The 27,649-nt window shown below is 41.5% G+C and overlaps 1 protein-coding gene across 1 annotated transcript in view; it reads left to right on the top strand.

The window, feature by feature from the left end:
* The window catches only part of DCAF5 (DDB1 and CUL4 associated factor 5), a 231,457-nt gene that overhangs the window by 47,794 nt on the left and 156,014 nt on the right, over positions 1–27,649 (top strand). Inside the window, exon 2 of the mRNA XM_069208970.1 lies at positions 2,982–3,125. Coding sequence (XP_069065071.1) covers positions 2,982–3,125 — 144 coding nt within the window. The remainder of the gene's footprint in view (positions 1–2,981; positions 3,126–27,649) is intronic.

Genomic DNA, 27,649 nt, shown 5'->3' with positions numbered 1-27,649 from the left:
GGTATAGGTTATAAAGTCAGGTGAGAGTTGCACTATCAATCCAGACCTAAATGTCCATTTAGGGTAGTGACAGCCCTCCTCTCACTACTGATGCTGCCAGAGAAACAACATAAATTATCTAGTTTTCGAAAACACTTTAATAGCATTGCAATGTGTGTGTGGTCCTGAATGTTCAAGCTCAAACAGCTGCATAAGTAAAATGATCACAGCTGTGTGGAACGCAAGCACTTTTTTTGTGGAAGCATACAACTTGTAAACTTCTGCCCAATCAAAACATGTAGCTGTGGCTCATGTGTGCGCAGAGCCAAAGCCCATCTCTATTTGTCAGCAAAAGCTGTGCTATGGGAGCCAGACCATGAAAAGGAAGTGACACCTTAAACGTGATGTAGATTTCTAAGGCAGCAAAGACGAGTGATACTTATGCCCATGAATGGCCAGTGTTGGGTGGAATAAAAGACCCCCCCTTTTTTTATTTATTTAAAAGGAACAGATCATAAGCAAGCAACATTGTATTTGTGCGGGCTGCAGGCAAGACCTAATCATAGTTTAGGTGGTCCGTACAGATTCAGAATTAAAAACTAAAATAAAATGCACATAACTATCACACAAGAAGAAGTTTACTTGGCAATGTGTGCAGCGCAATAACCAGAAGAGGGCAAATAGAAAAGTAAACCAAGCTCAGACCTCGAGCATTAATTAAAATGCTTACCAGATCTGCAGATCTCGTGACTTGAACAATTTACTCGACCAAAGTGTAATGCACTTGACCCATACACTGGTCTCAAATTTTGACATTCTAGGCAAATTCTTCACAGAGCCACCTTTTTCTTCATCATCACATGAGAACACCTTCAAATAAGTGAGATTAGATGATCATCATGTCTGCTGTACAAAAAATACTCTTTTGTTAGATTTAATAGATTAAACTTTTCCTCCTTGTGTAATAAGAATCTACCCCATGTATAAGGTACACATGACCCCTGGCGCGCCTCTTCGTTCACTAATAGAATAATGATCAGAGCTGGGGAAGGAATATTTCTTGGTTAATGTTTAAAAACTCTCACTTTTAATAAATATATTACGCATGATGTGGTGGTGCACTGCCATTTACAGACAACTCATTTTCCATTGAAATGCCACAGACTTTTCCACTGACATGCAGGTTTCCTGATAAACTATGTAGCGTACAAACGATATTGTGTGGATATAGGGTTTCAGCAAATATTTATCATCTTCACATCACCAGTAAAGTGTTCTGATTTGTTTTGATCCTGTTAACATTTTTGTTTCCATCACACTTCCGACTTTCAAAAAAGTGCTTTGTCCAGTGGAAGCTGAGTATAGAGGGGATCTGAGTAAGAGGCTGTTACAGTAGTCCAAGCTTCTCAAAACAAGTGTGCAGTCTAGTGTTTTGGCTGTGTGGGAGGGGATGGAAAGACGGATTTTGAGGATATTGAAGACTTGTATCCTGTGCCAGTAGCTAAGCAGGTGCTGTGGGATGCTAGGGCCATTATAGTCGAGGTTTGTGAGCGCAGTGTGGGTTGAGTTTCTAGAGACAAACTAGAAAAGGAATTGGGAAATGTGAATCTTTTGATTTAGCAGGGAAATGATTTCTGTCTTTGATGCGTTTGCTGTAAGGGAAAGGATAGCCATCCAGTGGCTGCCACGAGAGACTTTGGACTGGAGTTTGCAAACAAATTCCGGCAAAGTAAAAAAAAAAACAATGTGCATCATTGGAGTGTAGACAATATGATAAGCCATTTGACTATATGATGTCTCCCAGGGATATGTGTGAAAAGAGTAGCATAGACGACTCTGACGCCACCCGAAAGGAACCCTTGGGTCATCCGAATAGGGCTGGAGAGGGAACACCACTAGACTGAATGAGGTGGTCAGAGAGAGCAGGCAAACCAGTTGAGTGCTACCTCAGTTTTGCCTTGAGAGGTGAAACTAGAGAGGAGAGGAGTGTGGTTGGTGGTATTGGAACCTGCAGAGATGACAAAGCAGTATTAGTATGAGTGAAGGTTTTGTATGGTGTGCACGTATGAAGAAGTGCAGTTTCAGCGCTGTGTACAGTATTACAGCCAGTCTGGCAGAGGTTGTGTTTCGTTGGTTATGGAAAGTAAGAAACACAAAAAGGTGGCTAAGAAGAATGCGTTTGAAGATTTTAGAGAAGAGAGTTGTAAGACAGGGCAGCACTTCACATGAATGGATGGATCCACAGTGGGTTTCTTGAGTATGGGTTGGGCAGTAGAGGGTGTGATGAGGCGTAGTGGTGTATAGTGCTCTTACGGTTATTTCGGCTTCCTACCTCCTTTACGCCCCCGTTTACTTACTTGAATTATGGTCATGATTATCTTAGTATTTTTTTGGTACTTTTGAAAGCACTGCCAGATCTTTGAAAAACTGTTTATGCCTTGCATATCGTATGATTCGTCTTTCCAGTCTATATTGTTTCCCCATTCCAGTGTTTCAGTAATGATGAGCAGGTTGTTGAATAATTAGTATGGATGTACAATTTACTTGGAAGGGCCCCCGCCCCCATAAGTACCCACTACTAAAAGTAAAGAGTGAAGGTAACTACCAAATACATACTATGTGTGAATAAATAACACAATATTAACAAGGCAGAAATAACATTCCTAGTAAAATAATATAATTTGGACGATGTTGTATTTGTACTGAAGCCAGGTGCCAATTTCTTCTGGTGATTTTGGAATATTGCCCCTTTAAAGTCTCTCTGCAGTTTAGGTGACAGATCACCACATGTGGTGATGTTGCAGCATGTAACCTAACAAAGTACAAGGAGGCCAAAAACTGGTAGATACCTTGTGTATTACTGGATTTTGAGTACTTGCCTGATCATTGATGATTATGAGTCTGGTTTTTCAGAGCACTGCTACATGGGTAGGTGTTTTTGTTTACTTATCAAACATTTGAAGTGTATATCATACCTTAATATGCTTGTTTCCCCTTCCCAGGTGGAGATGACCGCAGGGTCCTACTTTGGCACATGGAGCGAGCCATTCATTCCCGAGTCCATCCCATTCAGCTGAAGGGCGAACATCATTCCAATATCTTCTGCCTGGCCTTCAACAGCGGGAACACGCGGGTGTTCTCCGGAGGTAAGTGCTCAGTGAGGACACAGCAGCCCAGCTGTGAGCTTGGAAGGTATAAGAGGGCGAGACAAGGCGAGGCAGCTGAGACTTTCTGATCTGCTCGTATCTTGAATGTACTAGTTGGGTCACTGTTCAGAGAGCACGGGGTGTCACCTCTCAACTGTGAGTAGCTACGCCATTTGTGCATCTTAATTTGGATCCTCTTACCTGTTGTTTTTACTTTTCCAAGTACAAGACTACAGACATCTGAGTTTAAGAGAAACAAAGAGTTGGCAAAGCCAATAGGCCTGGATTTGATATACTAACACATGTAGAAAGCACATTAAAGCCAGATCAGCAACAACAGGTGGATTGACTATGAGACAGTCCTGTTTTTTGTTTTTATTTGAAATAAAGGTTGGCTGTCAAGAGAGCCTCCAATATAGTCCTCCTGTAAGTTTATCGACATGGAAACAAAAGAAGGCCAATAACTAAGGCTTATTTTTCACTTAACATTTTTTTGACACAGGAACTAAAAGAGGGTGGTACTGAAAGCAAAGGAGGCTTCATTGTAAACAGACTTTCATTTCAGTGAAACAGAGGAAAATAGTCAAGACCCGCCCTGTTGGAAATTCTGAGAACACATTCTGGGGTCGGTTGATGGTGGGCAGGAGTAATAGCAAGCGCACACAAGAGGGAGAGCAAAAACTAGCTATGAGAGGGCTGCATGCAGGAGTAATGAGGAGCACCCTGAGGGGAAAATGAAGCGCTGGAGAAACAGAAGAACAGCGCAGGATGTAGGGAGCGAGCAGCAGGGACAGCTAGGGCTATAGTAGTAAAGTAGTCCCTCAAGTAGATAATTAGTAGGACTCGAGGGGAAGTGGTAGAATACACCAAAACAGCCAATAGCTGTAGGGGAGATCTGAAAATTCCTTGGGGCTGATTCAGAACGTGAAAAAAGTCTCTAGAGGATGGTTGAAGAAAGGCAGTGTCTGGTCCAAAGCTCACTCTAAGTATGTTGTAAGCAAAAGGTCTATTCGAGAGCTTTGCTCACAAAACCAAACCTTTAAAAAAGGATGGGATATACTACTCACACCTGCATCGCACAATGTGGGTACTCTGTTTTGTCAAGTAAAAAAAATCAAATAAAAAGGTAACCTGTCATCTGAACACTAAAGGGACTCATTGGACATTATTATGCGGTTACTGCTTGCATATATAACATTGTATGCTTTGAGATGCCCCCGTAGTTTTAAACTTATAATGCACAGAAAGTATGTAATTCCCCATGAATTAAGTTGGCAAGATAGCTAGGTGAGTTAAGCTCTAGCTGTTGCCATCCTGTTTCATATGCAGGTCGTGGATTTGAGTCCCCTAAAAGGCCAGTTCAGCCTTCCAAGGTCTGTAATTGGTACGGTTAAATTCAGTAGTCCACTTCGAAATGGCAAAAATTGTTGTATGAAGCAGTGGGTAACTCAAAGTGATGGAGCCCTCCTGCAAAACGTGGCAAGAGGCCCCTCACGCTCCCATATCTCACAAGAAATTATAGACCTTGGGCATCGTGAAGCGTGTATGCCCCCTACTCCGCAGTGCCTATAATAAGACCCTATATATTACAATCTACACAGGGTAACCCAATAAGAATCCGAAGGACGTGGGTTAATCATATTATAAATTACAATATTAGGACAAAATTGGGGATTTTAAACCGGGCATAAATAAGTGTTGATTCAATTGGGTAATGGTCAACCAACAGGCTTTTTGAATTTAATGTGTTAATGGATATGTGGGAGATTTGTTGTCGATTTCTGTGTTTCTAATCACGAGCACTTTATCTTTTGCACTTTTTCTGTCCTTTTCTTTGTCTTGATGTGGTAGGAAGTTCTATGAATATATATGGTAAATTATTAAAGAATTTTTAAAATGGAGTAATGGATGTATTCTTAATGTTTTTTGTATCTATGCTGCATGCTTGGTAATCATTGTTATTATGTATGGATTAGACATTGTTGAGGGTGTTTTCTCCGGATGGATCAATGTAGTTTTGTAATATGATAACCCCCTGGCATACCCTTTCGCCCAAAACAATTTGTTGTAATAAAATCACTTTGAATTATAGGTTTGAAATATTTGGGCATCATGACATAAAATACAAATTACAATATATGGAAGTCTTGGAACTATTTCTGCATTGTAGACACCCATGAGCATTGCAGGATAAAAGCGGTAGGCGCAATTTCTTTGTCGGCAGATTGCGAAATATGTTAATATTGTTGTTCCAGTTTATTTCACTTAACAGTCAGAGTGTGTTCCTGTTGCAGACACATTCCAGTTTGTGGATTAGTGATTGGAAAATGACTTCCGCTTACAGAACAGCACTGGTTTCATGCCAAGGTGGCTTACTTTAGGCACACTCTAGCAGAATGCGTTAATTAAAATCATACCCTGGCAGAACCGCCCTGTGCTTCCAGGTCCTGGCGGTCATGATAGACTATTGCCTCTCTCTGGGCGGGTTGCCCATTGGTGGGAATATAAGGGGGTGATGGATAAGCAGCAGGTTTGAATGTGAAGAGGTGTTTTTTTGTATTTTTTTTAGCCATTCCATGGCAGCCCAATAGGGGTCGGGGTCTCTCTCTCTCTTTCTCTCTCTCTCTTTCTCTCTCTCTCTTTCTCTCTTTCTCTCTCTCTTTCTCTCTTTCTCTCTTTCTCTCTTTCTCTCTTTCTCTCTTTCTCTCTTTCTCTCTTTCTCTCTCTCTCTTTCTCTCTCTTTCTCTCTCTTTCTCTCTTTCTTTCTCTCTTTCTTTCTCTCTTTCTCTCTCTTTCTCTCTCTTTCTCTCTCTCTTTCTTTCTCTCTTTCTCTCTCTTTCTCTCTCTTTCTCTCTCTTTCTCTCTCTTTCTCTTTCTTTCTCTCTCTTTCTCTCTTTCTCTCTTTCTTTCTTTCTTTCTCTCTTTCTTTCTCTCTTTCTTTCTCTCTCTCTTTCTTTCTCTCTTTCTTTCTCTCTCTTTCTTTCTCTCTCTCTTTCTTTCTCTCTTTCTCTCTCTTTCTCTTTCTCTCTCTTTCTCTCTCTTTCTCTTTCTCTCTCTTTCTCTTTCTCTCTCTTTCTCTCTCTCTTTCTCTCTTTTTCTCTTTTTCTCTTTTTCTCTCTCTTTCTCTCTTTCTCTCTCTTTCTCTCTCTTTCTCTCTCTTTTTCTCTCTTTCTCTCTCTTTCTCTCTCTTTCTCTCTCTTTTTCTCTCTTTCTCTCTTTCTCTCTTTCTCTCTTTCTCTCTCTCTTTCTCTTTCTCCACGCATACATGCCAACAGACCTAATTCAGACGAGAGATTTTTAAAGCTACAAATAGTTTTCATTGAACTTTCTCCTGCCTGAAATTACCCCCTTTTCAATGCAAGTTAATGGGGACAATACGTCTCCTTGATTTATTTCTCTTTTTAAATCTCTGTTTGTGCTTTTCCCAGTGATGTAAAAGCTGTGTTGGTTTTTAACATGGCGGTAGTTGGTATTTTCTTTCTGAAGGGAAGCCTCAGAGCGGTGGTTGTGGCGCACAGATGAGGCAACCGCGCGGCATGGCGGAAACAAAGGGCGCTGCAGAGTCTTCTAAAATGGCTGACACTGTGCACTCTGTCTTTATAGGCAGGCTACCTCACCTGTGTGTCTGTGGCCACGATTAGAGCCCTGGATCCTTTTGTCTACTTATCGCAAGCACTTTTATGGACCAGCTCAAGTTATTGAAGAAAGGTTTTTTCCCTTTGCATGGGTAGAAAGATGAGATGATAGAAGTCGATTGAGTAGTGAAGTTTTTGGTATGTTTTCTTGGGGATATAGGTTTCTTTACAGTTAATTGCCCTGTGGAAGTTCAGTAGAACAAAACGCGCTGTGATTGTAGCAATGATTGATTTTATGCAACAAGAACATTATTTTTCGAAATTAATTTTAAAAAACGGGAAACTTTACTTCCCGGTTTGGATTTTAAAATCGTTGTATGTTTATGTGGATGCCCCCTGGTGTTTATTATCTTCTGGTTTGCAGCAGTTCTACTAGCAGCTGGTACTGCACAGAGCGTGCACCAAGTTGGTAATAAGGGACGGTATTGTATGTGCTATAAGCTATAATGTGTACCTCGCTGCTTTGTTCAGTTTTCTTTGTGGTTTCAGTGCGTGGGCTCAGGGATGCTTGCTTGGTAGGTATAGTGACAGGTGTTTCCGGGCCCAGCCCTTTATGATGTTCTATTCTGGGCAATATATCCTGCACTGTGGTCTCTGTTTTTTAGCTGCTGCAGGGAACTGAGGGGAGGGCATACCGTCCCTGCGATCTGATCTCGTGTGTTTTGTCTTGCCATCATTGACTTAATGTAGATGAAGGACCACATCAGAGTTTAAAACAATTTCAGAACAGGGGGATTAAAAAAAAATGCTTTAAATGCATCTGTGTCTTTTCTTGGAAAAGACATGATAGACTGTTAGAGACACATAAAAATGCAGTGTCAATTATGACAAAACTCTGTTCATATTTCCATTCATATACTCAAAAAAGTGTACGTTTATTGATCATTGCCCTTACTGAATAGCAAAGGGAATAACTCATCTTTAAACTTTCCTCTTGTCGCTATGTGTTGTATTTGATGTTTTTCATTGCACACCAGTGAATTCAAAGATTGTGAAAATCTGTAATAATCAGATCACTGTTTACTTTTTTTATTTTTTTGCTCTGCAGAAATTCTCGAGGTTGGTGTTTTTCCAGTGCTTATAAAGAATTTTGCTCCACTTTACATTCTTTCAATATCTACTCATTTTTCAGTTCAATCTTCCTTCTGTCCTGCTCCTCATTCCCTTCTTTGTATCCTATACCTACATTTTCCCTGTCAGTACCATTTCATTCTTTCTCTCACTTCCATGCCTATTTCTTTAACCAGCACTCCGACGTCTCTTTCCAGTAGTCCAGTCCCACCCCAAGTAAAGGATGTGCATGGCTGAAGTATCTTTACACCTCATTGAGATGTGATTACAAATCAATGTTTGGGCATTTAATACATCTTCCTGCTACTCTATACTTCAAACAAATTATAAAGATCTGATGAATTAAGAATTTCAGCGTATACTACATATATTTTTTTTAATACATTGTGCGGTGCTCAGTGCTCTATTATTGAAGACAGTGCCCCAGTTCCCTGTTCTTCGTGTCGAGATCACAAGAAAGGAGTGGGTTAATGTATTATAGCGGTCTGATCTGGGCCTTTTAGCTGCTCTGCCTCATCATGGGATAGAGGCCTAAGAATTCATATGCATTCTATTAGCTGTTGGTACTTTGACACCAAACTGTGCTGCTCTACGAAGCAGCAGCTGAGGTAGTAAAGAATCTTCTTGATCTGAGGCAGATCTTGGATTGTTTGCCTGTGCAGTTTACACCGTGAATGAAGTATATTTTACGTTGTGAGCTGGGCCTATGGGATTATGTGTTAATTTGAAAGAAGTGCTGTGCCTAAGGGAGTTTGTGTTAATTTGAAAGCAGGGCTGGGCTGTTTCCCCTGGGAATGTATGAGAGTTGCACAAAGCAAATTATCTTTGTGGTCTGTGCAGCTTGTAGTTTTATAGAACATTTTCCATGTTGGGAGAAGGAAGAAGCGCAGCTCAATATGTTCACATTCACGGCAGTCCCAGTGCTTTGTGTAGGTGATGCTCTTGCTGCCAAGTGTCAAGCCTTCCTTCAGCAACATAAGTTCCAAGCTTCATTTTGACGTGGAGGCAATAGGGATGAATGTTGAACTTCCTTCTGTTGCCTCTGTGTGAGTAAATGTGTTCTGAGTTAGTGGTAGGGTCAGAACAGATCCATGTACCTATTTTTGTTGAAGTACATACTAGGAGAAAGAGAGCAGTGGTTGCATATTCTTGGTTCTGAACTGTACTGTGTTCATCTTATACCCTAATAAAGATTCTGAGCTAATGCATGCAATGCATTTTCTTTGCTGCTGATTTATTGTTTATAATCGGTTTTAGCTGATCACCAACAACCCTACCCATTATGCTATATTAGACCTTGCAAGTAGTTCACGAATCATGTGCAATCCATGCAATTCCCTATTGCGTACAGTCTGAAGAAACTCTACAAGACAGACTATTCTTGGGAGGATGATATAGCTATACTGTATTTGGTATTTAGTTTATCCCATTGTCACCAGTTACGGAAGCAACACCATTAATTCTCCAGGATAGTCCCATGCTTCCGTAGAGTTGATGTCTTTTTCAGTTGATCTGCACCTCTGTATCCGTTTACACTTCTGGCAACGTAGAATATCCTTTAAGTCACCTGCTTTTGACCGCTTGGTTGCCACATCACTGAGCTGCTATCTTAGTTCACCCTCTTCATGGTGTTTTTCAATGTTTTGCAACACCAACTGAGCATTTACTACCTTACATTGCATTCTGCTCCTTTGTTGGCCTTTTCTTATTTTATTATTTTGAATATCCTGCCACACCGGTCTGATTGCAGAAGTACTGGATACCATCAATCAGGAAGCTTGAGTTACAATTGAAAAACAACTTTAAGCCCTTTGTCAAGCAAATCTACTTAAACATAGTAATTTTCTGGCATACTTAGCTGGCAGTAGGTCTTGATTTTTTTTCTCTCAGAACACAGGACACGGATTCTGATGTCAGTGTTAGCCCAGTTATCTCCAGTACATGGGGTTGCGAGGTGAAGTATATCTGTGTATCGCTACATCATTATAGGATTGGAGTTTGGGAATTATTTAATCAATATAATAAAAAGTGTTGTGGTGGTGTTGAAAGTAGACTACAATGTTCGAGTATCCAGAAGGAATCTAGAGGATATAGTTTTCTTTACAGTTTATATGCCCTGCAGAAGTTGAGTAGAATAAAATGTGTTGGCTGTGGCGGTGATTCATTTTATGCAAAAAGATTCTTTTTGGAAATGAATAGAAAAAAGAAAATCTAGCTTGCGCATCAAGAATTTTCAATTCTATTAAGGACACAGAGGCGAGGATTATGCTTCTCCTTCTTTGCTGTTTATTACCATACAAACACAGCAGCCAATAAAATTAACTTTTTTCAAAACTACATTACGCATAAACAATGACATCACAGTCTCAGTACAAATCACAGTACATCTTATCACATATATCCGATAACATCCATAACTGTTCCTCTTTCTTTGCACTGAGGATAAAAGTCTCATAACCTAAAGGAAAGTCTTAACGCAACATTATTTCTAAAATAATGAGGGCTTTGTGGGTTTTGTGACTGTTCATATATTATTTATTTAATGAATAATCGGATTATTAATCTTAAAAGTATTAGTAAAATTAATAACCATTATTAGTAAAGTAAGGTAGACATTTCATTAAGGTATGTAAATTAAAACCGGGAATGTTGAGGATATTTATTTTACAAAAACAAAGAAAAACATAAGGCTCAGGTTTGATGTTAGGTTCACAAAAATTACAATTCATTCCAGGGTAATTATTTAAGGGTAAGATTTAAGGATGGTGAAAAGTGTAGGCCTTTTTGGTTAGAGTAAAATGCTTCAGTTTGCTATATATTGTGCATAATCGGTCCAATTCTCCCCATCAGATTCCACTGTGAGGTTTGAATCATGCAATATGAGATCTTCTGATTCAAAACACTAATTCTTCTAGACAAAGACATGATAGTGCTGGGATTTCAGTTGAACTAAAAAGTGTATTTCTGTTATTTTCTATTGAAGAGCAATGGTCCCCAAAAAGTTTTTCACCCCATTTTAGATCTAAAGAAGGCAAAGAATTGATGAAATTAGTCTGCAGGAATCCTATTTTCATGTACCCATTTGTTCAAGTCACAGAAAATTTCTAAGGCCTACCGCGGACAGTAGATCAGCTCTTAAAGTTGTGTTTTTTCTGAATGCAAAGCAATCCTCATTTTTTCCAACCGAAAGTATTCCATACTTACGTGCTGTTCTAGGCTGGGGGGAAAAAGACAAGTGCCTCCTTCCAAAAGATATCTTTCTGCAGGTTATGAATGTCTACAACTCTATCCTGTTCGGTTCCCTTCAGTAAGTTAACTATCCTCTCCTACAGAATCTTTGGCTATATTCATCTCTCTCATGTAGTGCAAGTTAAACTTGCAGGATCTGTGGTGTCAGAGGTCACAAAACTGAGATGACCCAGTGCAACTGTTTTGGTGTTCCCTGCCGGACCCCAGGGGTGGTACAAAAGAATAATGATCTCTTTCCACCTTTTATTCCTTCACAAACAGTGTTGACCGATTCCTCTTTGGAAGAATGGGGTGCTTAAATGGATAGTCTTAAAACTCGAGGGTGCTGTGGTCCTCACCGGAAAAACGGCTTCCCCACCAACATGCTGAAATTGATTTGCAGTTCTCTCTGGCTTTGCAGTTCTGCTGGTCCATTTACCCTTCTACTGCAGATGGACAACATTACCGTTTATTTAAAAATGCAGGCTAGGACAAAGTCTAGGGTACTCTCCCAGGAAGCACAGACAGCTTGGTGTTGGTTGCTGACGATGGGCATTCTGCTGATGGCAGTCCGTCTCCAGTGGTGACAGGCAAACGGAGTATTCATTTATTAGAGGACAACAAATGGTTTTTACATGATGAATTGTTGAAAGATATTTTTTGTTGGGGACAGCTGGAATTAGGCTTACTTGCAACAGAAGGATATGTAAAATGTCTTGCTTATACCTTTTAGATTTCCAAAACGTTGATGCGTGGGGAATGCACTTTTGATAACCTGGTCAAGAGAATTCCCCTTACTTTAGGATTGGCTGTGTCTGGACCTCTTTCAGGTGTCAGTTCTGCTACACACAAGACTGCAGATGAGGTTGGATCTGCTTTCCAGGATGTCTGGTAAGAGCTTCCATCGCAGCATTCCCTAACTGAATTTTTTCTACCTTCCTCCTGAGGTCTTGCAGTATGGACACTTGAAATTCTTTATGGCCATCCTGAGAGAGGTGAAGCATGCTTCCAGGAGGTAATCGTATACACTTATGTGGAAGAGGGTCTGCTTACTGGAGTGTCACCAGGCAGGCAGACCAGAAGAAAAACTTATAGACTTTATCCGGAAAAGTCTGGTTTATGGTATTAATTTATTGGCGAGCATTTGCTGTCATTGGTGCTTATTCTAATTCCCCATCATATTTTCACTATTCCAGTTATTAGGGGTTTTCTTTAGGCCTTTATAAAATGGTCTCCCTCAGTTAAAAGGCCGCCTTCTCCCTGGGAATAGATTGCTCGTCTCCAAGTTGATCCCTCCCAGTCCGTATTTACCCATGCACAACAGTGATTAATGGCTCCTGTCATGGACTGTTGCTTTTTTAGCGGCTGTTAAGTAATCTAGTTGAGTGAGCTTCAGCCCCTGTCTACTGATGAACCATACCCATTTTTTTCATTGCAATAAAGCATCTTTAAGAACGTCTTTATTTTCTTCCAAAGACTGTCTCTGATTATCATACTAATCAGACCAATTCCTCACCATACATTTTACCCATCTTTTTTAGCCCTGGCAGCAAGATTGTTGCATACTCTTAATTTTAAGAAGTCTTTTCTGGATTATTTAGATTACATTAAATAGAATCATAAGGTTAAACAGTTTTTTATCAATTATGGAACTGGGCGAACAGGCCTAGCCTCCTCTAAACAGACCGTAGTAAAATGGCTACTTTTTACAATGTCGCTTGTTATGAAAAAGCTATTGGTTCCTTACCTCTTATATTTAGGGACCATTCCAACAATGTCGCTTGTTATGAAAAAGCTATTGGGTCCTTACCTCTTATATTTAGGGACCATTCCACAAGGGGGAAGCCATTTTGTATGATCAACGTCCCAATTCTTGACATTTGTACGGCTCACATTTAGTGGTCTCTCCATACCTTTGCTAATCTTTAGTGTCAAGACCAATTTGGTGGGTCAGGTTATCCTTTGTAACCTAAAGAGTTCAATCTGTGGCCTTGATTACACTTTTAAGGTTTGGCTAGCTTGCTACTCTAGTCTACCTTTTATGAATATCACAGAGACTCCCATAGTGAAGACTGAAAAGCTACAGTAGTTCTTCACAATGGGTATGTTCCCTGAATTCATAAAAACGACTCCCACATATCTGCATTTCCAGCCACAAATTTTTAAACTAGAAGAGCTGCCTACCCAACACCCTTCTGGACAAGATGGGGTAGAACAGACCACCAGGACTGTTAAAGAGGTAAGGTCTAATTTTACTATGTGCATGGTCTTACATTGGGGCACCATTTCTTTCTTTCCGTTCATGCGAAGTACACTATTTAAAGTTTTTAGCTAACTCTACTTTTTAACTTATGTTTTGGTTAACTGATCAAAGCAATTAGTAAATATTGCCTTCTTGGGCATCTTTTCTATAGATTTGATATATATATATTTTTTTAAATCTAGATTTGTAAAAATCGGGATCTCACGCGTTCATGTAGATATACCACTTTTAATGAATTCGGGGAGACTACCTATTGTGAAGAAGTAAGATTACAAGTAACTTTCTTTTGTGTATAGTAGATATGCCTTGAACATGTCTTGTTGCTTTGACACGGACATCAACCAGTCTGTTGATGATATTCTTCAATGCTCTGGTATTACAGAGTTCTCTATGTTGATATAAAGCTTTATATATGTTTTAAATTAAACAGTTAAACCTGGTGCATAATGCCCTGGCTCCACAGACCAATCTGTAGCTTTGTTTTCTCTGTATTGCTGCAAATTAAATACCTGTGTGGTGTTGGGGAGATACCATGCAGAAATAGACAGAGGAATCAGTCCTGAGCACTAAGGCTCCGATTAAGAGTTTGGCGGATGAGAACACCTGTCCGCCGAACTCCCGACAGGGTGGCGGCCACTGTAGTGGTGACCTCCCACTTGCCCCTTTATGACTTTCCTCCTGGGCTGACGGGCGGACACCAAGGTTTCTGCAGATCAGCCCAGCGAGAAAGCGGCGGCAGCATTGTTGCCGGCTCATAATCGAGCCAATGCTGCAACCAGCAGGGCCACCAGCACCCTCGTAATGCGCACTGTCTGCCGTGCAGACAGCACGCTTTATGAGGGCGCTGTGCAGGGGATGAGCAATGTAGAAGCCCCCTGTAGCCCCCTGCACTTGTATTCTGCCAGCTTTTTCATGGCGGTGAGACCGCCATGAAATGGCTGGCATAGAATCAGGTTGTAATCGTTCCACCTTGGCTGATTGCAACCTGCACCCGCTGTCAGCCCGTCGGGATCACCGATCCTGGCAGACCGCCACAGCAGCAGCGGCCTGACCGCCACCATGGGTCTGGCGGTCCTTGGACCACCAGATTACGTAATTAGGACCTAAGTGTTGATGTTGATTACAAAGAAGTAACTCATAGATTAGAAGGAAAAGTAACAGTCACAAAACGTATTCACCAGCGAAAAGGAAACTACTGGCTCCTCTTATCTATTTAGTTCCAGACAAACGCAACAGCTCCTTCGTTAACTAGGATTACAAATCATCTTCTTTACCTGACCCACTACTCCTATGTGCATCTTTTCATTGCTTCTGAACCAAGTTTGCCTGTTACCATACCTACATATAGACTTATATACATTCCTGTCTACGTACATACGTACAATACATACAATACATACAATACATACAATACACACATACAATACATACATTAATAAAGACATACTCATTTGAATCCTGTGAGGGAAGAAAGAAAAAGTTCGAACTCAGTTAACAGTAGATTCAGAGCATAAAAATATGCATTTTCTGCAGTTTAATATTGCACTGACATTCTTTTCCTGATCCCATAATTACAGTTCTTGACATTCTATAGGCTAACAGCTGCTGTTGGTAAAATACAATAGCAGAGTTAGAGTCCTGGATTTGAGGATTAGAAACTTTAAAGGTCCTTTGTCTTTGTAGAAGCCAAGTTGTTCAACCTGGATTACGTAAATCTCCAACTTGTAGTAAATGTACTAGGTTACAGGTATACTCTAACTTTGGAGCCACGCCTATATCATTTCCTTTCCTTTTGATAAAATACAAACCATCAGTTTGGCAGCTCTCTGCCACAGCACTTGAAATGTGTTCCTTAAATTGTCTAACCCTCAGAGGTTTTAGACTCTTTCAGGTCTTTAAGCGAGATCCTGCAAACCTGCTTAAGGAATTGTATCGCACATGGGTGTTTCCAGTCCCTCCTGCCTGTCCAGGCTTCTGTCATATAAGGAAAAAGGAATGATGTGTGTAATGGTGGTCAGTGGGTGGGATCATGTTTTATCTGCATGTATCCCAGGATTCAGTGGTGATTCCTTTCTTGACGGTCTTCAAGATGGTGAGGTTATTAATTTACTTCAGTGATGTATCTTTGTATCTTAATACCCACTAGCCTTGTAAGAGTTGAACGTGTTGCTGGTTTTAGACTTTCAACTTTCCATTTATCAAACTGGCATTTGGCTGTGTTTGTTGTTCCACCCTCTATTAACTGTGAGCGAAGTATATTTAAAGCAAGGGCTAGAAGAGACCTTACCCAGTACTACTAAAGTTAACGTTTTGGCTGAGAAAAGAGAATAATTTGAGTATTAGCCAATTCAGAGCCAATATGACCCTGAATCACAGGAATTTTGGCACACTTTGTGGCCAGAAAGACAACACTTGCGTGGAATAAAAAATTCTACTCGGCCCATGGGCAAAATCCAGGGCCTTCCTAAATGTTCTACAGATGTGTCCTTCTAAGTTACATCTAAAATGTATGTACCAGAAGGTAATGTGCTGAAATGTCACGCTCAGTATGTAAATGGGTCACAAATGAAGACCTTTCATCCGGATTCACAAAGTACATCCAAGGAGAGAAGAAAAATCTAACATGATTTTACCACACTGAACAAAACAGAAAAACAACAACAATACCAGTTAATAGCTATATCTGTGTTTAAAAAGCGAATACATTTGTTGTACTACTAAGTTTACTAAATAACTACTCTGCCCCAATTCCAGGCAGGTTAAACGTTTGAGTCAGCCCTGTAAAGAATGCTACATTGTAGACCAGTGGTTCCCAAACTGTGGTCCCAGGACCACTGGGGGTCCGCGACTGCTTAGAAAATTAAATAATGTTAACAGATTAGGTTCCCAGATTTCAGTAATTAGTCAGTTGGGGTGCCCGGATTCCAATAAAGATTCTATGGGGGTCCCCGGGCTCTAGTAATGATAAAGTCGGGGTCCACGGAAGTCAAAAGGTTGTGAACCACTGACATAGACCTTTGACATGGGGAATTTCTACAGATCTCTGCCCACAACAAATGTTTAATCCTCCAAACTACCAATTTAAAAACGTATTCCTGCTCAGTGCTGGTGTACTGCACACAGCCAACTCTGGAAATATATGGAGTGAACAAACCCCTGGCTATCCTAGCTGGTACAGAATGGTGTCACTGATGGGTTTTACTGAATATGAAGGGAATGCACAATATATAATGTATTAAGATAATTTCTGGCACCTCTCCGTAACCCTGCATAGCTATGAGTTACAGTTTGTTGGAGAAATTTACAGGCACAATACTTCTAAGGACAGATTACAATTCTTGAAACTTTTGAACATTCTTGCTGTACACCGAGGCACCTTTCTGAGTGCTGCCTCTTTTTCAGATGTCAAGGGGTAGGTGTACACCTACTGTGGAAAATGTTAGGTTTGTCATCTGTCAAGTGGTATAACTGAGTTACTCTGAGAGTGTTGGGACAGAAATATTATGATACGTATGGTGCAGAACAAGGAGGGAGACACTAAGACTTCATTGGTGTGTGTAGGGAAATGCCTCCTGGGCACGGTTACCCCCTAATGTTTTGCCTTTTGTTGATGCCAGTTATGATTGAAAGTGTGCTGGGACCCTGCTAACCCGGCCCCAGCACCAGTGTTCTTTCCCTAAACTGTACCTTTTGTTCCCACAATTGGCACAGCCCTGGCACACAGATAAGTCCCTTGTAACTGGTACCAGGGGCCCTGTGTCCAGGGAAGGTCTCTAAGGGCTGTATCATGTATTATGCCACCCTGGGGACCCCTCACTCAGCAAATGCACACTGCCTCACGGCTTGTGTGTGCTGGTGGGGAGAAAGACTAACTTGACATGGCACTCCCCTCAGAGTGCCATGCCCACAACCCACTGCTTGTGGCATAGGTAAGTCACCCCTCTAGCAGGCCTTACAGCCCTAAGGCAGGGTGCACTATACCACAGATGAGGGCATAGTTGCATGAGCACTATGCCCCTACAGTGTCTAAGCCAAACCTTAGACATTGTAAGTGCAGGGTAGCCATAAAGAGTATATGGTCTGGGAGTCTGTCAATCACGAACTCCACAGTTCCATAATGGCTACACTGAAATCTGGAAAGTTTGGTATCAAACTTCTCAGCACAATAAATGCACACTGATGCCAGTGTGGGATTTATTGAAAAATGTACACAGAGGGCATCTTAGAGATGCCCCCGTATTCCAGTCCGATTCCTAGAGTTAGGCTGACTAGTTCCTGCCACAACCAGACGAGTTTCTGGCCACATGGGGTGAGTGCCTTTATCACTCTGTGGCCAGGAACAAAGCCTGCACTGGGTGGAGGTGCTTCTCACCTTCCCCTGCAGGAACTGTAACACCTGGTGGTGAGCCTCAAAGGCTCATGCCTGTGGTTACAGTGCCCCAGCGCATCCCAGCTAGTGGAGATGGACGCCCCTCCGGACACAGCCCCCACTTTTGGCGGCAAGTCCAGAGGAGATAATGAGAAAAACAAAGAGGAGTCACCCACCAGTCAGGACAGCCTCTAAGGTGTCCTGAGCTGAGGTGACCCCTGCCTTAAGAAATCCTCCATCTTGGTTTTGGGGATTCCCCCAATAGGGATGTGCCCCCTCCCCTCAGGGAGGAGTCACAGAGCAGGTGTAGCCATCCTCCTGGGCAGTAGACATTGGCTACTGCCCCCCAGACCTAAACACACTCCTAAATTCAGTATTCAGGGGCGACCCTGAACCCAGGAAATCAGATTCCTGAAACCTACAATAACAAGAAGGACTGCTGACCTGAAAGCCCTGTAGAGACGACGGAGACACCAACTGACTTGGCCCAAGCCCTATCGGCCTGTCTCCAGACTCAAAGAACCTGCACAGCGACGCATCCAGCGGGACCAGCGACCTCTGAGGACTGACCTGCACCTAAAGGACCAAGTGACTCCCGAGGACAGCGGCTCTATCCAGAAACAGCAACAAAATAGCAACAAAGAAGCAACTTTAAAGAGACTCTCACTTCCCACCAGAAGCGTGAGTCTTCACACTCTGCACCTGTCGCCCCCGGCTCTAGTTCAGGACAACAAACACTCCAGAGAGGACTCCCAGATGACTCCAACGATGTGGACACCCTGAGTCGACCCCCCTGCACCCCCACAGCGACATCTGCAGAGAGAATCCAGAGGCTCCCCCTGGCCGCGACTGCCTGGTAACAAAGGAACCCGACGCCTGGACCAAGCACTTCACCCGCAGCCCCCAGGACCGAGAGGAACCACCTACCAGTGCAGGAGTGACCAGCAGGCGGCCCTCATCCTAGCCCAGTCGGTGGCTGGCCCTAAAAGCCCCCCCGTGCCCTGCCTGCATCGCCAGAGTGACCCCGGGTCCCTCCATTGATTTCTACAGCAAACCCGACACCTACTTTGCACACTGCACCCGGCCGCCCCTGTGCTACTGAGGTTGTGTTTTGTGTGCTTGTGTGTGTCCTCCCCAGTGCTCTCCAAAACCCCACTGGTCTGCTCTCCGAGGTCGCAGGTACTTACCTGCTAGCAGACTGGAATCGGAGCACCCCTGTTCTCCATAGGCGCCCATGTGTTTTGGGCCCTCCTTTGACCTCTGTACCTGACTGGCCCCGTTTCGCTGGTGCTGTGGCTTTGGGGTTGCCTTAAACCCTCAACGGTGGGCTGCCTATGCCCAGGAGACTGACTGTGTAAGTGCTTTACTTACTTGAGAAATTAACCTAAACTTACCTCCCCTAGGAACTGTTGATTTTTGTAGTGTCCACTTTTAAAATAGCTATTTGCCATTTTAACCAAAACTGTGTGTACTACTGTGTTAAATCAAAGTTTTATACTTACCTGTGTGAAGTACCTTGCATTTTATGTACTTACCTCAAATTTGAATATTGTGGTTCTAAAAATAAAATAAGAAAATATATTTTTCTATATAAAAACCTATTGGCCTGGAGTTAAGTCTTTGAGTGTGTGTTCCTCATTTATTGCCTGTGTGTGTACAACAAATGCTTAACACTACCCTAGTGCTCAACCACACTATCACAAAATAGAGCATTGGTATCATCTAATTTTGCCACTATCAACCTCTAAGGGGAACCCTTGGACTCTGTGCACACTATCTCTCACTTTGAGATAGTACATACAGAGCCAACTTCCTACAGTGTGTCTTGCAGTGGTGATTAGAAAACATCTAACAGTCCCCAGTGGGTTGTCGTGTTTGTGTCTGGTCGGGAAACCAAAGGCCAATGATTTCAATCTGGTGCGTAAAGTTGTAGTTCTGCAGGCAGCACAACAGACTCCACTGAGCTGATAAAGCTTGTTGTGGACTGGGCTAGGCTCTGTTTTCTTGTATGTTTCACAACATGAAGGTCTGTGTCCTCTTGTTGACACTCTGCTGTCTCTGAGAGATGTCATTGACAACTATCTTGGTGCTAGCAGACTAAGATCTGGGATCACAAGGTGGATACAGGACTGGTAGTGATGAAAGTGACAACACTGAGTGTTCTTAAGATGAAGGGCTTTGTAGCCCATGGGCTTGCTTGTCACTCTTTTTTCCCCTGGGCATGAGGAGAGGGACCTAGGGAAGGAGCCATGGAACTCACCAACTGGTGCTCAGCCTTGCCTCACAATTCCATTTCTTAATCCATTGAACAGAGGTTGTGGTCAGAGGGAGAGTAACACTGGTTCGGGTCTTCGTTGTGGTCCTTCACACCTTTTGAGGAAGAAGGAAGGAAGCCGGGCTATGGGTGCTACCTCCTCAATGAAGGGGCTTTGAACTTGTGAGGGCTTTTCAGCACTTGAATAAGTATTTTGTTACAGTCCAATAACATATTTTTGGTTCCTTCTCATATGAGGGGTGTTTTAGAAGTGTTTTCATATACACAATTTTTGTTCTTGAAATTGTTACGGATGTATAGTGTAAAACCGGTGTCTCCAACCAGTGGATCGCAAGCTACCAGTTGCTCCCAGGCCCCTTCACAGTAGCTCACAGTCTTGTGTTCACTTTTAAAATAGGAACAGGATCACATTTTTCCATTTAAAGTTAAGGGAAGGAAGCATTTATTTTACATTATCAGGGTATAGATAGCAAAGCCTGATAAGGAGCAGTGCCGGAGTCCATTTTATGACCCAGGATGAGGCACAGAGGTGAAGAATTGAAGCACTAAGGTATTTAACTCTTAAATAAAAGTCCCTGTCAACTCAGTATTGGAGACAAGAAAAAATGATGCCTCAATGCTTTTAAATCTGAGAAAATTAAGATGAAGAGTTACCTTATGACTAAATTAACTTTTCATTTTAATTTTCTCAGTTCTTTTTTTCAAAGTGTTTCATTTACAAACAGAGGGCCTCTTGCTGCCAGTAGCAAGTAGAAGACTATGCATATTTATAACTGAAAAATGCTGTCATTTTTTTAAATGAGAGAAATTTAAAGTGCAGAAAAATGTTCTACATTATGAACATTTTTGCAATTTAAATTTCTCCCATTTAAAATAAATAAAAATGGTTGTATGTTTGTGTTATACATGTAACTTGGCCACATATGGCAAAAGATATGTCCTGTGCCAAAGGTACATATGACACAGGCTCTCAGTTACCCAAACACATATATACCATTCATATGAACACATGTTCAACATCCACAAACTCCACTCTCACTGACACACATGGCCTCCCTGTCGTAGTGCCCCTAGTTAATGTATTTTGTTCAAACCATAGTAGCTAGCTCTATTCACAACAGGAATAAAGCCCAGGAAGCCTGGAATGGGGGTGTCTGATAATAATGTTGGAGTTGTGTAGCTTTCGGTAGCTTACAATGATTTTCAGTGATCAGAAGTAGCTCTCACATACAGATAAGGTTGGAGACCCCGGTGTAAAACATAATTTTATAAATATTTATTTGGCTTCCTCATGGGTCTGATAGTTTCCAGTCGCTGCAGAGTGCCTGCTTTCCCTAAAATAGAGTTCACGTCTAGACATGAGCCGGCTTTTTGGAATCCTATGAGGACGCAAGTGACAAAGTGCTGAGACAAACTGGTTAGATTCTTGTAGTCTTTCATAGTGTACCCGATGTGTTATTTTATTGCTGTCACTCTTGGTTAGTCTGCAGGCTTTAAGTGAATGCTCCATTTTACTAGAATGGAATAAATCGAGGTGCACAAGTCATTCTAGCTCTCCACAGCACGCATTGTGTCTTAGCACACTTACCTCTTGGCCATTTTGCTGTGAGTTACAATAAATGTTCAAAAGTGTGGCTCGGAGTGGTCAGGGGAAACAAGAAAACGCATCTCCCTGAAGTTTCCTTTCACCTCTGGCATGCTGCGGGCAGAAGAGTACAAACACCAGTATCCTGTAGAGAGGCTTTATAGGAGGTGTTCACAAGCTGACAGCAGCTTGCTGGGAGGTAAAGACCCAAATAATTTCTTTGCAATCCTCAGTCAGTCCCCCAGCTTTCTGCAAGATTTGTTTCATGGGAAGGTTAAGCATGTCTAGGGGGCCTGAGGACTCAGCCAAAGCACACAAAATCTGCAGCTTTCCTAAGACATGTTTCTAATAAGGCCTTCTTAAGAAGTATTTAAGAAGTATTTATGCCCTGGGCAATAATTGATGGTGAAGTCTAAATCGTAGAAGAACAATGACCACTGTAGTTGTGGGGTAAGGGCTAGGGCAGACCAATAACTAACTCGAAATATTTGATGCTCACACTATACAGGGTGTGCATACTTAATCGTTGGGGGCGGGGGGCTGTTTTCTCATAGTTTTTTTTTTTTTTCTGTGCAGTTTTTTGTTGTGCAAAGTTGGCCCAAGCTTTTGAGTGCTTTAGTTGGGCTTCATATTGCAATGCACATTTTTATTTCATGGTGGGGAAAGAAAGTGATTTGTCCAGAATCACAGAATGTTGAGCAGATGCCAAGACGAGAACCTGGTATCCCAGTTCCAAAGTCAAGACAGCATACTCGCCATAAAAGATCACTGTCCATATGTAGATGTACATAACTCACAAACCTAGCAAACAGCATAAAAATTGCTGTAAAAAAAAAAAATGTGGGAGCGATACAAGGCAAGTATCTGGTGCAGTCCATGCAGGGTGTTCATGAGGCCTGAATCCTTACCTCATTTTCTGAGAATTCAGGAGAGATAAAATTAAATTGTTGTATTGTATTGTATTGTAATAGTATTTATATAGCGCTTACTACCCCTGACGAGGCGTCGAAGCGCTTTTCGGCAAGTAGCATGCTACTCCGGAGCCCAAAAGGAATTAGTGGTGGATTAGTATAGGGAAATATGAGTACAGTTTTAGTATTATTATGAGTTAATTTGAGCTGCGGATATGTGAGTTTGTTAGTTGGATTGACTGGAGTAATGGAGGGGTGGAGGAGGGAAGAATCCAGAAGTGTTAATTGGGAGTTTATGGTAATAGGATTTAGGTTTGGGATGAGTAAAGGGGGGATGGAGGAGGGAAGAGTCTGTGGAAAGGGTTGGGGAGATCATAGTAGCAGGGTGAGATAAATGAGGAAGAATTTAGTAGGGTTGTTTGGGAGATCATGGTAGTAAAGTGAGGTTTGGGTGAGTTAGATGTGGAAGAGGAGGGAAGAGCTTAGGCAGGGTTATTTAGGAGATTAAAGTAGTAGAATGGATTAGGGATGAGTCAGAATGGGAATGGAGATTGATAGAGACATGACATATGGTGATGGGCAGACAGTGTGATATAAAATGAGAGCAGGGATTCATAAGTATCTAATATATAACAACTTATCTAGGAGCTATGCAATGACCTATGAACATGTTAAGCATAGAATAACAAATATATATATACACACACACACACACACACATACACATGAATACACACATACGCACACATGTACATACATATACATATTTAAACCATGAGTAAATATACATTAAACAGGTTTAAAGAGTATGTGTGTAGTTTATTGTTATAAATTTATATAGGTCCTGTTTACATAGTCTGTCCTGAAAGCGCAGCATGGATCGGAGCCCTCTTGGACCGATGTTGACATGCATAAGTGACATCAAGAGAGATCAAAGATACTTTATTCGGCTCAAAAGAGCCATAAAAGACACTGTTGATTACAAACATCATAATCATGGTGAAAAACTTAATAAATAGAGGTAAATAACAATATCAGATATAAAAAAACTGATTAAAAAAGAATTAATAATGATTACGAATTTGAATAGCAGCATTAATAAAATGTAGTGCCGCCTCTATTACCTCCTCGCTGTCCAATCCTGTAAATAAAGAAAGGCAGGATAACTACGTCTAATGCCCGAGATAAGAAGGGCTGGGCGTAAAAACCTTCTTCTGGGGGCTCTGTAGAGATTTTAAAAAAAGATAAAGGTGCTTTGATGCGATCTACCATCACAGCAGCATGGAGGCAGTTTCTTGAACCAGGTGCCTTGAGTAGGAAATGCCAATAAAAAATGTATGGATTTCAAACGAAATCTAGTAAGTAAAAACCTATGCTGTTCGGAAGTAGTCATACTGAGATATAACTTCGGAAATAGGGGCTTTAAAGACGAACGCTCCCGGGCCCCAGACATGTTACCTGTTAAATCCGAATTATAATTGAAGTGCAAATACAGATCCTTAGTTCTCTGTATAGCCTCCCCGACAAGGAGGTGAGATCCTGGAAATATTCCTTTACCCCAAGGCGCGAGAACATAAGATTCACATATCTGATTCAAGGGATAGCCACAGAGCGCGTCAATGACAGACAGGCCCTGATCACAGATCTGCATAAATGAGCTTCAGGATTTGTCTATACTCTTAACCAAAGCATTAAAGGTTGCACTCAGCAAATCGCATCAAAACTGCTGTTAAAAACAAAAAAAAGTGGGAGCGATACAAAGCAAATATTTGGTGCAGTCCGTGGAGGGTGTTCATGAGGCCGGTGCTGTAGCTCTTCCTATGTGCAGACAAGATGTGTAATAAAACAAAAACTGTGATCTAGTGACGTCTTGTAATTGTTGGAGTGTTTGCTGTAAATGAATCCAGGAGACCTGAATCCTTACCTCATTTTCTGAAAACTCAAGAGATAAAATTACATCGTTTAAATTTATATAGGTCCTGTTTACATAGTCTGTCCTGAAAGCGCGTCATGGATCGGAGCCCTCTTGGACCGATGTTGACATGCATAAATGACATGATTTTACAAGAGGCAGTGCAATACAATATCCCTAGGAGAATCTCAGTACAAATACATCACAGAAAAAAGTTATTCTGTATGGTAAATCACTCCGAAAATATTAATTCGAAGTCATTCAAAAAATGGGCTCAGTATTCAATAAACCTGTTTTACATGGACCCGAAATGGCTTTTGAAGAATAGGCTCAAATCATTATGTTTTTGCATATGTAGACAGTGATTTATTTTACAATCTAAAACATTGTGAATGCAACATGTTGGTTAACAAAAGCAAGTTAACTATCCTCTGCAGACACCTTTAATCTGTTGTAGGCCATACCAGTACTTAGAGTGGGCATAAATCTCACCCACTGCTTACCATTGGTTGGCTTTCTTGTCAGTCTAATTTGCCTGCTTCTTATTCAGTGGCTTTCTTTCCTCTCCTGTTTATCCCTCCCATGGAGCATAGTTTCTTTACGATCCTTTTGTTTGGAGGACTTAAATCCTTCCACTAGTTACATTAAGGGAACTACTTTTTTCTTTATTCTTCTGCTCTCCTTGGGAGTGCATGTGTTTTCTTGTTCTCTCCCCAACTCAAATCCCCAGCCCTCCTGCTCTGCGTGTTACGCTCAGTTTTTATATCACCCTTTTTATTCTAAACCACCCCACCCATCTCATCGGCACTTATCTCTCACATCTATTCCACAATGGCTCTCACCTTTCAGCGTTTGTTTTAAAAAAAAAAAAATGCTTTTTTTTCCCAGAGAGCCTGCCAACTGTTATTTTCTGCCAGGGTGCTGTTTTCTAAAAAGAAATTACCACTCCAAGATGGATGTCTGCCGTTTTGGAATAGTATATTTAAATGGAAATAAAAAGCAGAATTGGTGCTCTGCCATTGCACTTGCGTGTGCCATGATGCTGGGGCCAAATAGCGTTATGATGCACAAGTGTGCATCTTGCGTGATACACAGGCATGCGTATGCACCATCTTTTTTTTTTATTTTTTTTTTTTTTATGATGCTGTTCAGATCGGCTGCTGGTTACTCATTCTGCGACTAGCAAATACCCCCTTAGGTGTCTCCAGAGGGGTGCGTTAAGCCTTATACTTGCTGTACACTTATTTTCTCACTTTAACATCTCTACACCTCCTCAACACACACACTTTCACCATGGAGTATTGATATGGAGTAAATAAAAATACTTCCAGATCTCTGAAGAGGTGCTCATTCAGTGGATGTAGGAAATAGAGGTGGCTGCCTTCAGGGCAACGGTTCCATATACTGAATGGATTGCCATTCGTGCTAAATAGCATCAGCAAAAAGCATTGGCAAAGGCAGTAGATCCCCATTGGCAAAGTCAAAAGGAGAGACCTGCTCTCTTTGCTAGTCCTTGTTTAAAATAGACAGTAGATCAGCCAAAAATAGGCAAACCCATATTAAGTTAAAATGTTTAGTTAATCCAGAATTTGTTGACATTTCAGTCCACTCGGTGCAGATAAACTGGATCATCATTCTGATGTAATTATTTCATGATGCTGCCAGTTCTGTGAAATAGCACTATTTCAAACCATGCCTCTCAGGCAAAACTGTTTAAAGTAGGTACGAGGAACTGATGAGGTGACGAGGCTCCATAATCAGCACTGTTGAAAGAACGAGGGAGCTGTGACCTCAAACCCAAAGTGATTTCAGAAGAGTACAGGAGGCTTCACTTCACGTCTATGGTGGTTCTTGTTCACACAGCTTTACAACAAACACACACACCACCAATATCACCAACACCTGTGCCAAGGCACCTCGTCTGATCCGCCACAAAGAAATGAAACATGCACCTAACCTTCATACCACTGTTTCCTAAAGTTGAAAGAAGATGGAGGACATTCACTTTGTGTTGCTTTGGCATACTAGGTAATTGTAATTGTATTTATATAGCCCTTACTATCTCTGACGAGGCGTCAAAGTGCTTTTCGGTGAGTAGCACTCTACTCCGGAACACAAAAGGATTAGTGGTGGATTGGTATTGGGAAATGTGAGTACAGTATTAGTTTGAGTTGATTTAAGCAGAGGATATGTGAGTTTGTTAGTAGGTTTGAATAGAATAACGGAGGGATAGAGGAGTGAAGAATCCAGAAGTGTTAATTGGGAGTTTATGGTACTAGGATGAGGCTAGGGATGAGTAAAGGAGGGACGGAGAAGGGAGGAGTCTGGAGAAAGGGGTTAGGGAGATCATAGTAGTAGAAGGGGTTTTGGATGAATAAAAAGGGTGGGATAAGTGAAGGAGCATTTAGTAAGGTGGTTTGGGAGACCGTAGTAGTAAACTGAGGTTCGGGTGAGCCAGGAAGTGTAAATGTCAAGTTTTCTCGAGTTTCTTTCTCTTTTTGTTATCGTGGATGGTGGACATGCAAGTACTTTACACATCCGATGATTGACTGATTAATAGCCCATCGCTCATGTTCAAGTATAGGAGCATCTAACCTGTCCGCGTGTCAGATGGTATTACGCCTGTCTCGTATTCTTAAAGTCTTTGTTGTAAAGTATAGCAGGGCAAAGATCCAGTTTCTGAAAAAGAGAAGACGAGAACCAGAGCAGGACTAACTCCAAGCCCTCCCAGTTTCGGGTTTGAATCACTTTCAGGGTTATTTTTCTTACTTGTGGGGAACAAAGCTTCTTTTAGCACAGTTTCTGTGGAAATACAGAAAAGAGTAAATGGAGTGTGCTGTATCATGGCAACAGAGCATTGAGACAAGTTGGTATTTCTTTCTGCAATGGTAAGGCAGCCGAGAAGAGATGCTCTTTGGTTTAAGACTGATTAGAACCTAAAGCAGCGGATTGTGCTGTCACTCCTGTGGAGGCTGCCCAGTGCTGTGTTATGAATAGCACACTGTTTCACTGAGTTTCCTTTATTTTTAAATTTACGGTCAGGCAGCTGTGTTAACCACATTATTTTTGTTAACGTTAAAACATAGGTAGAAGGGAGCCTTCCGAACCACAATGGTGCAATCTTTGTGAAGGAGTGATTTCTGATATATAGCTCGATTTTAACCAATTTTTCTATATTTGTAATGCTATTAATTATCTGATTTATTTGTTTCTTCTGTGACTTTGAGTTGAGGGTTGTTGACCCAACGAGAGAATCCATAATTTTCAAACTTCAA

The sequence above is a fragment of the Pleurodeles waltl genome, chromosome 9, assembly GCF_031143425.1.
Source record: "Pleurodeles waltl isolate 20211129_DDA chromosome 9, aPleWal1.hap1.20221129, whole genome shotgun sequence".
NCBI classification, from domain to species: Eukaryota; Metazoa; Chordata; class Amphibia; order Caudata; family Salamandridae; genus Pleurodeles; species Pleurodeles waltl.
The sequence above is the reverse complement of the archived record's forward strand: the minus strand, read 5'-3'. Positions and strand labels throughout refer to the sequence as shown.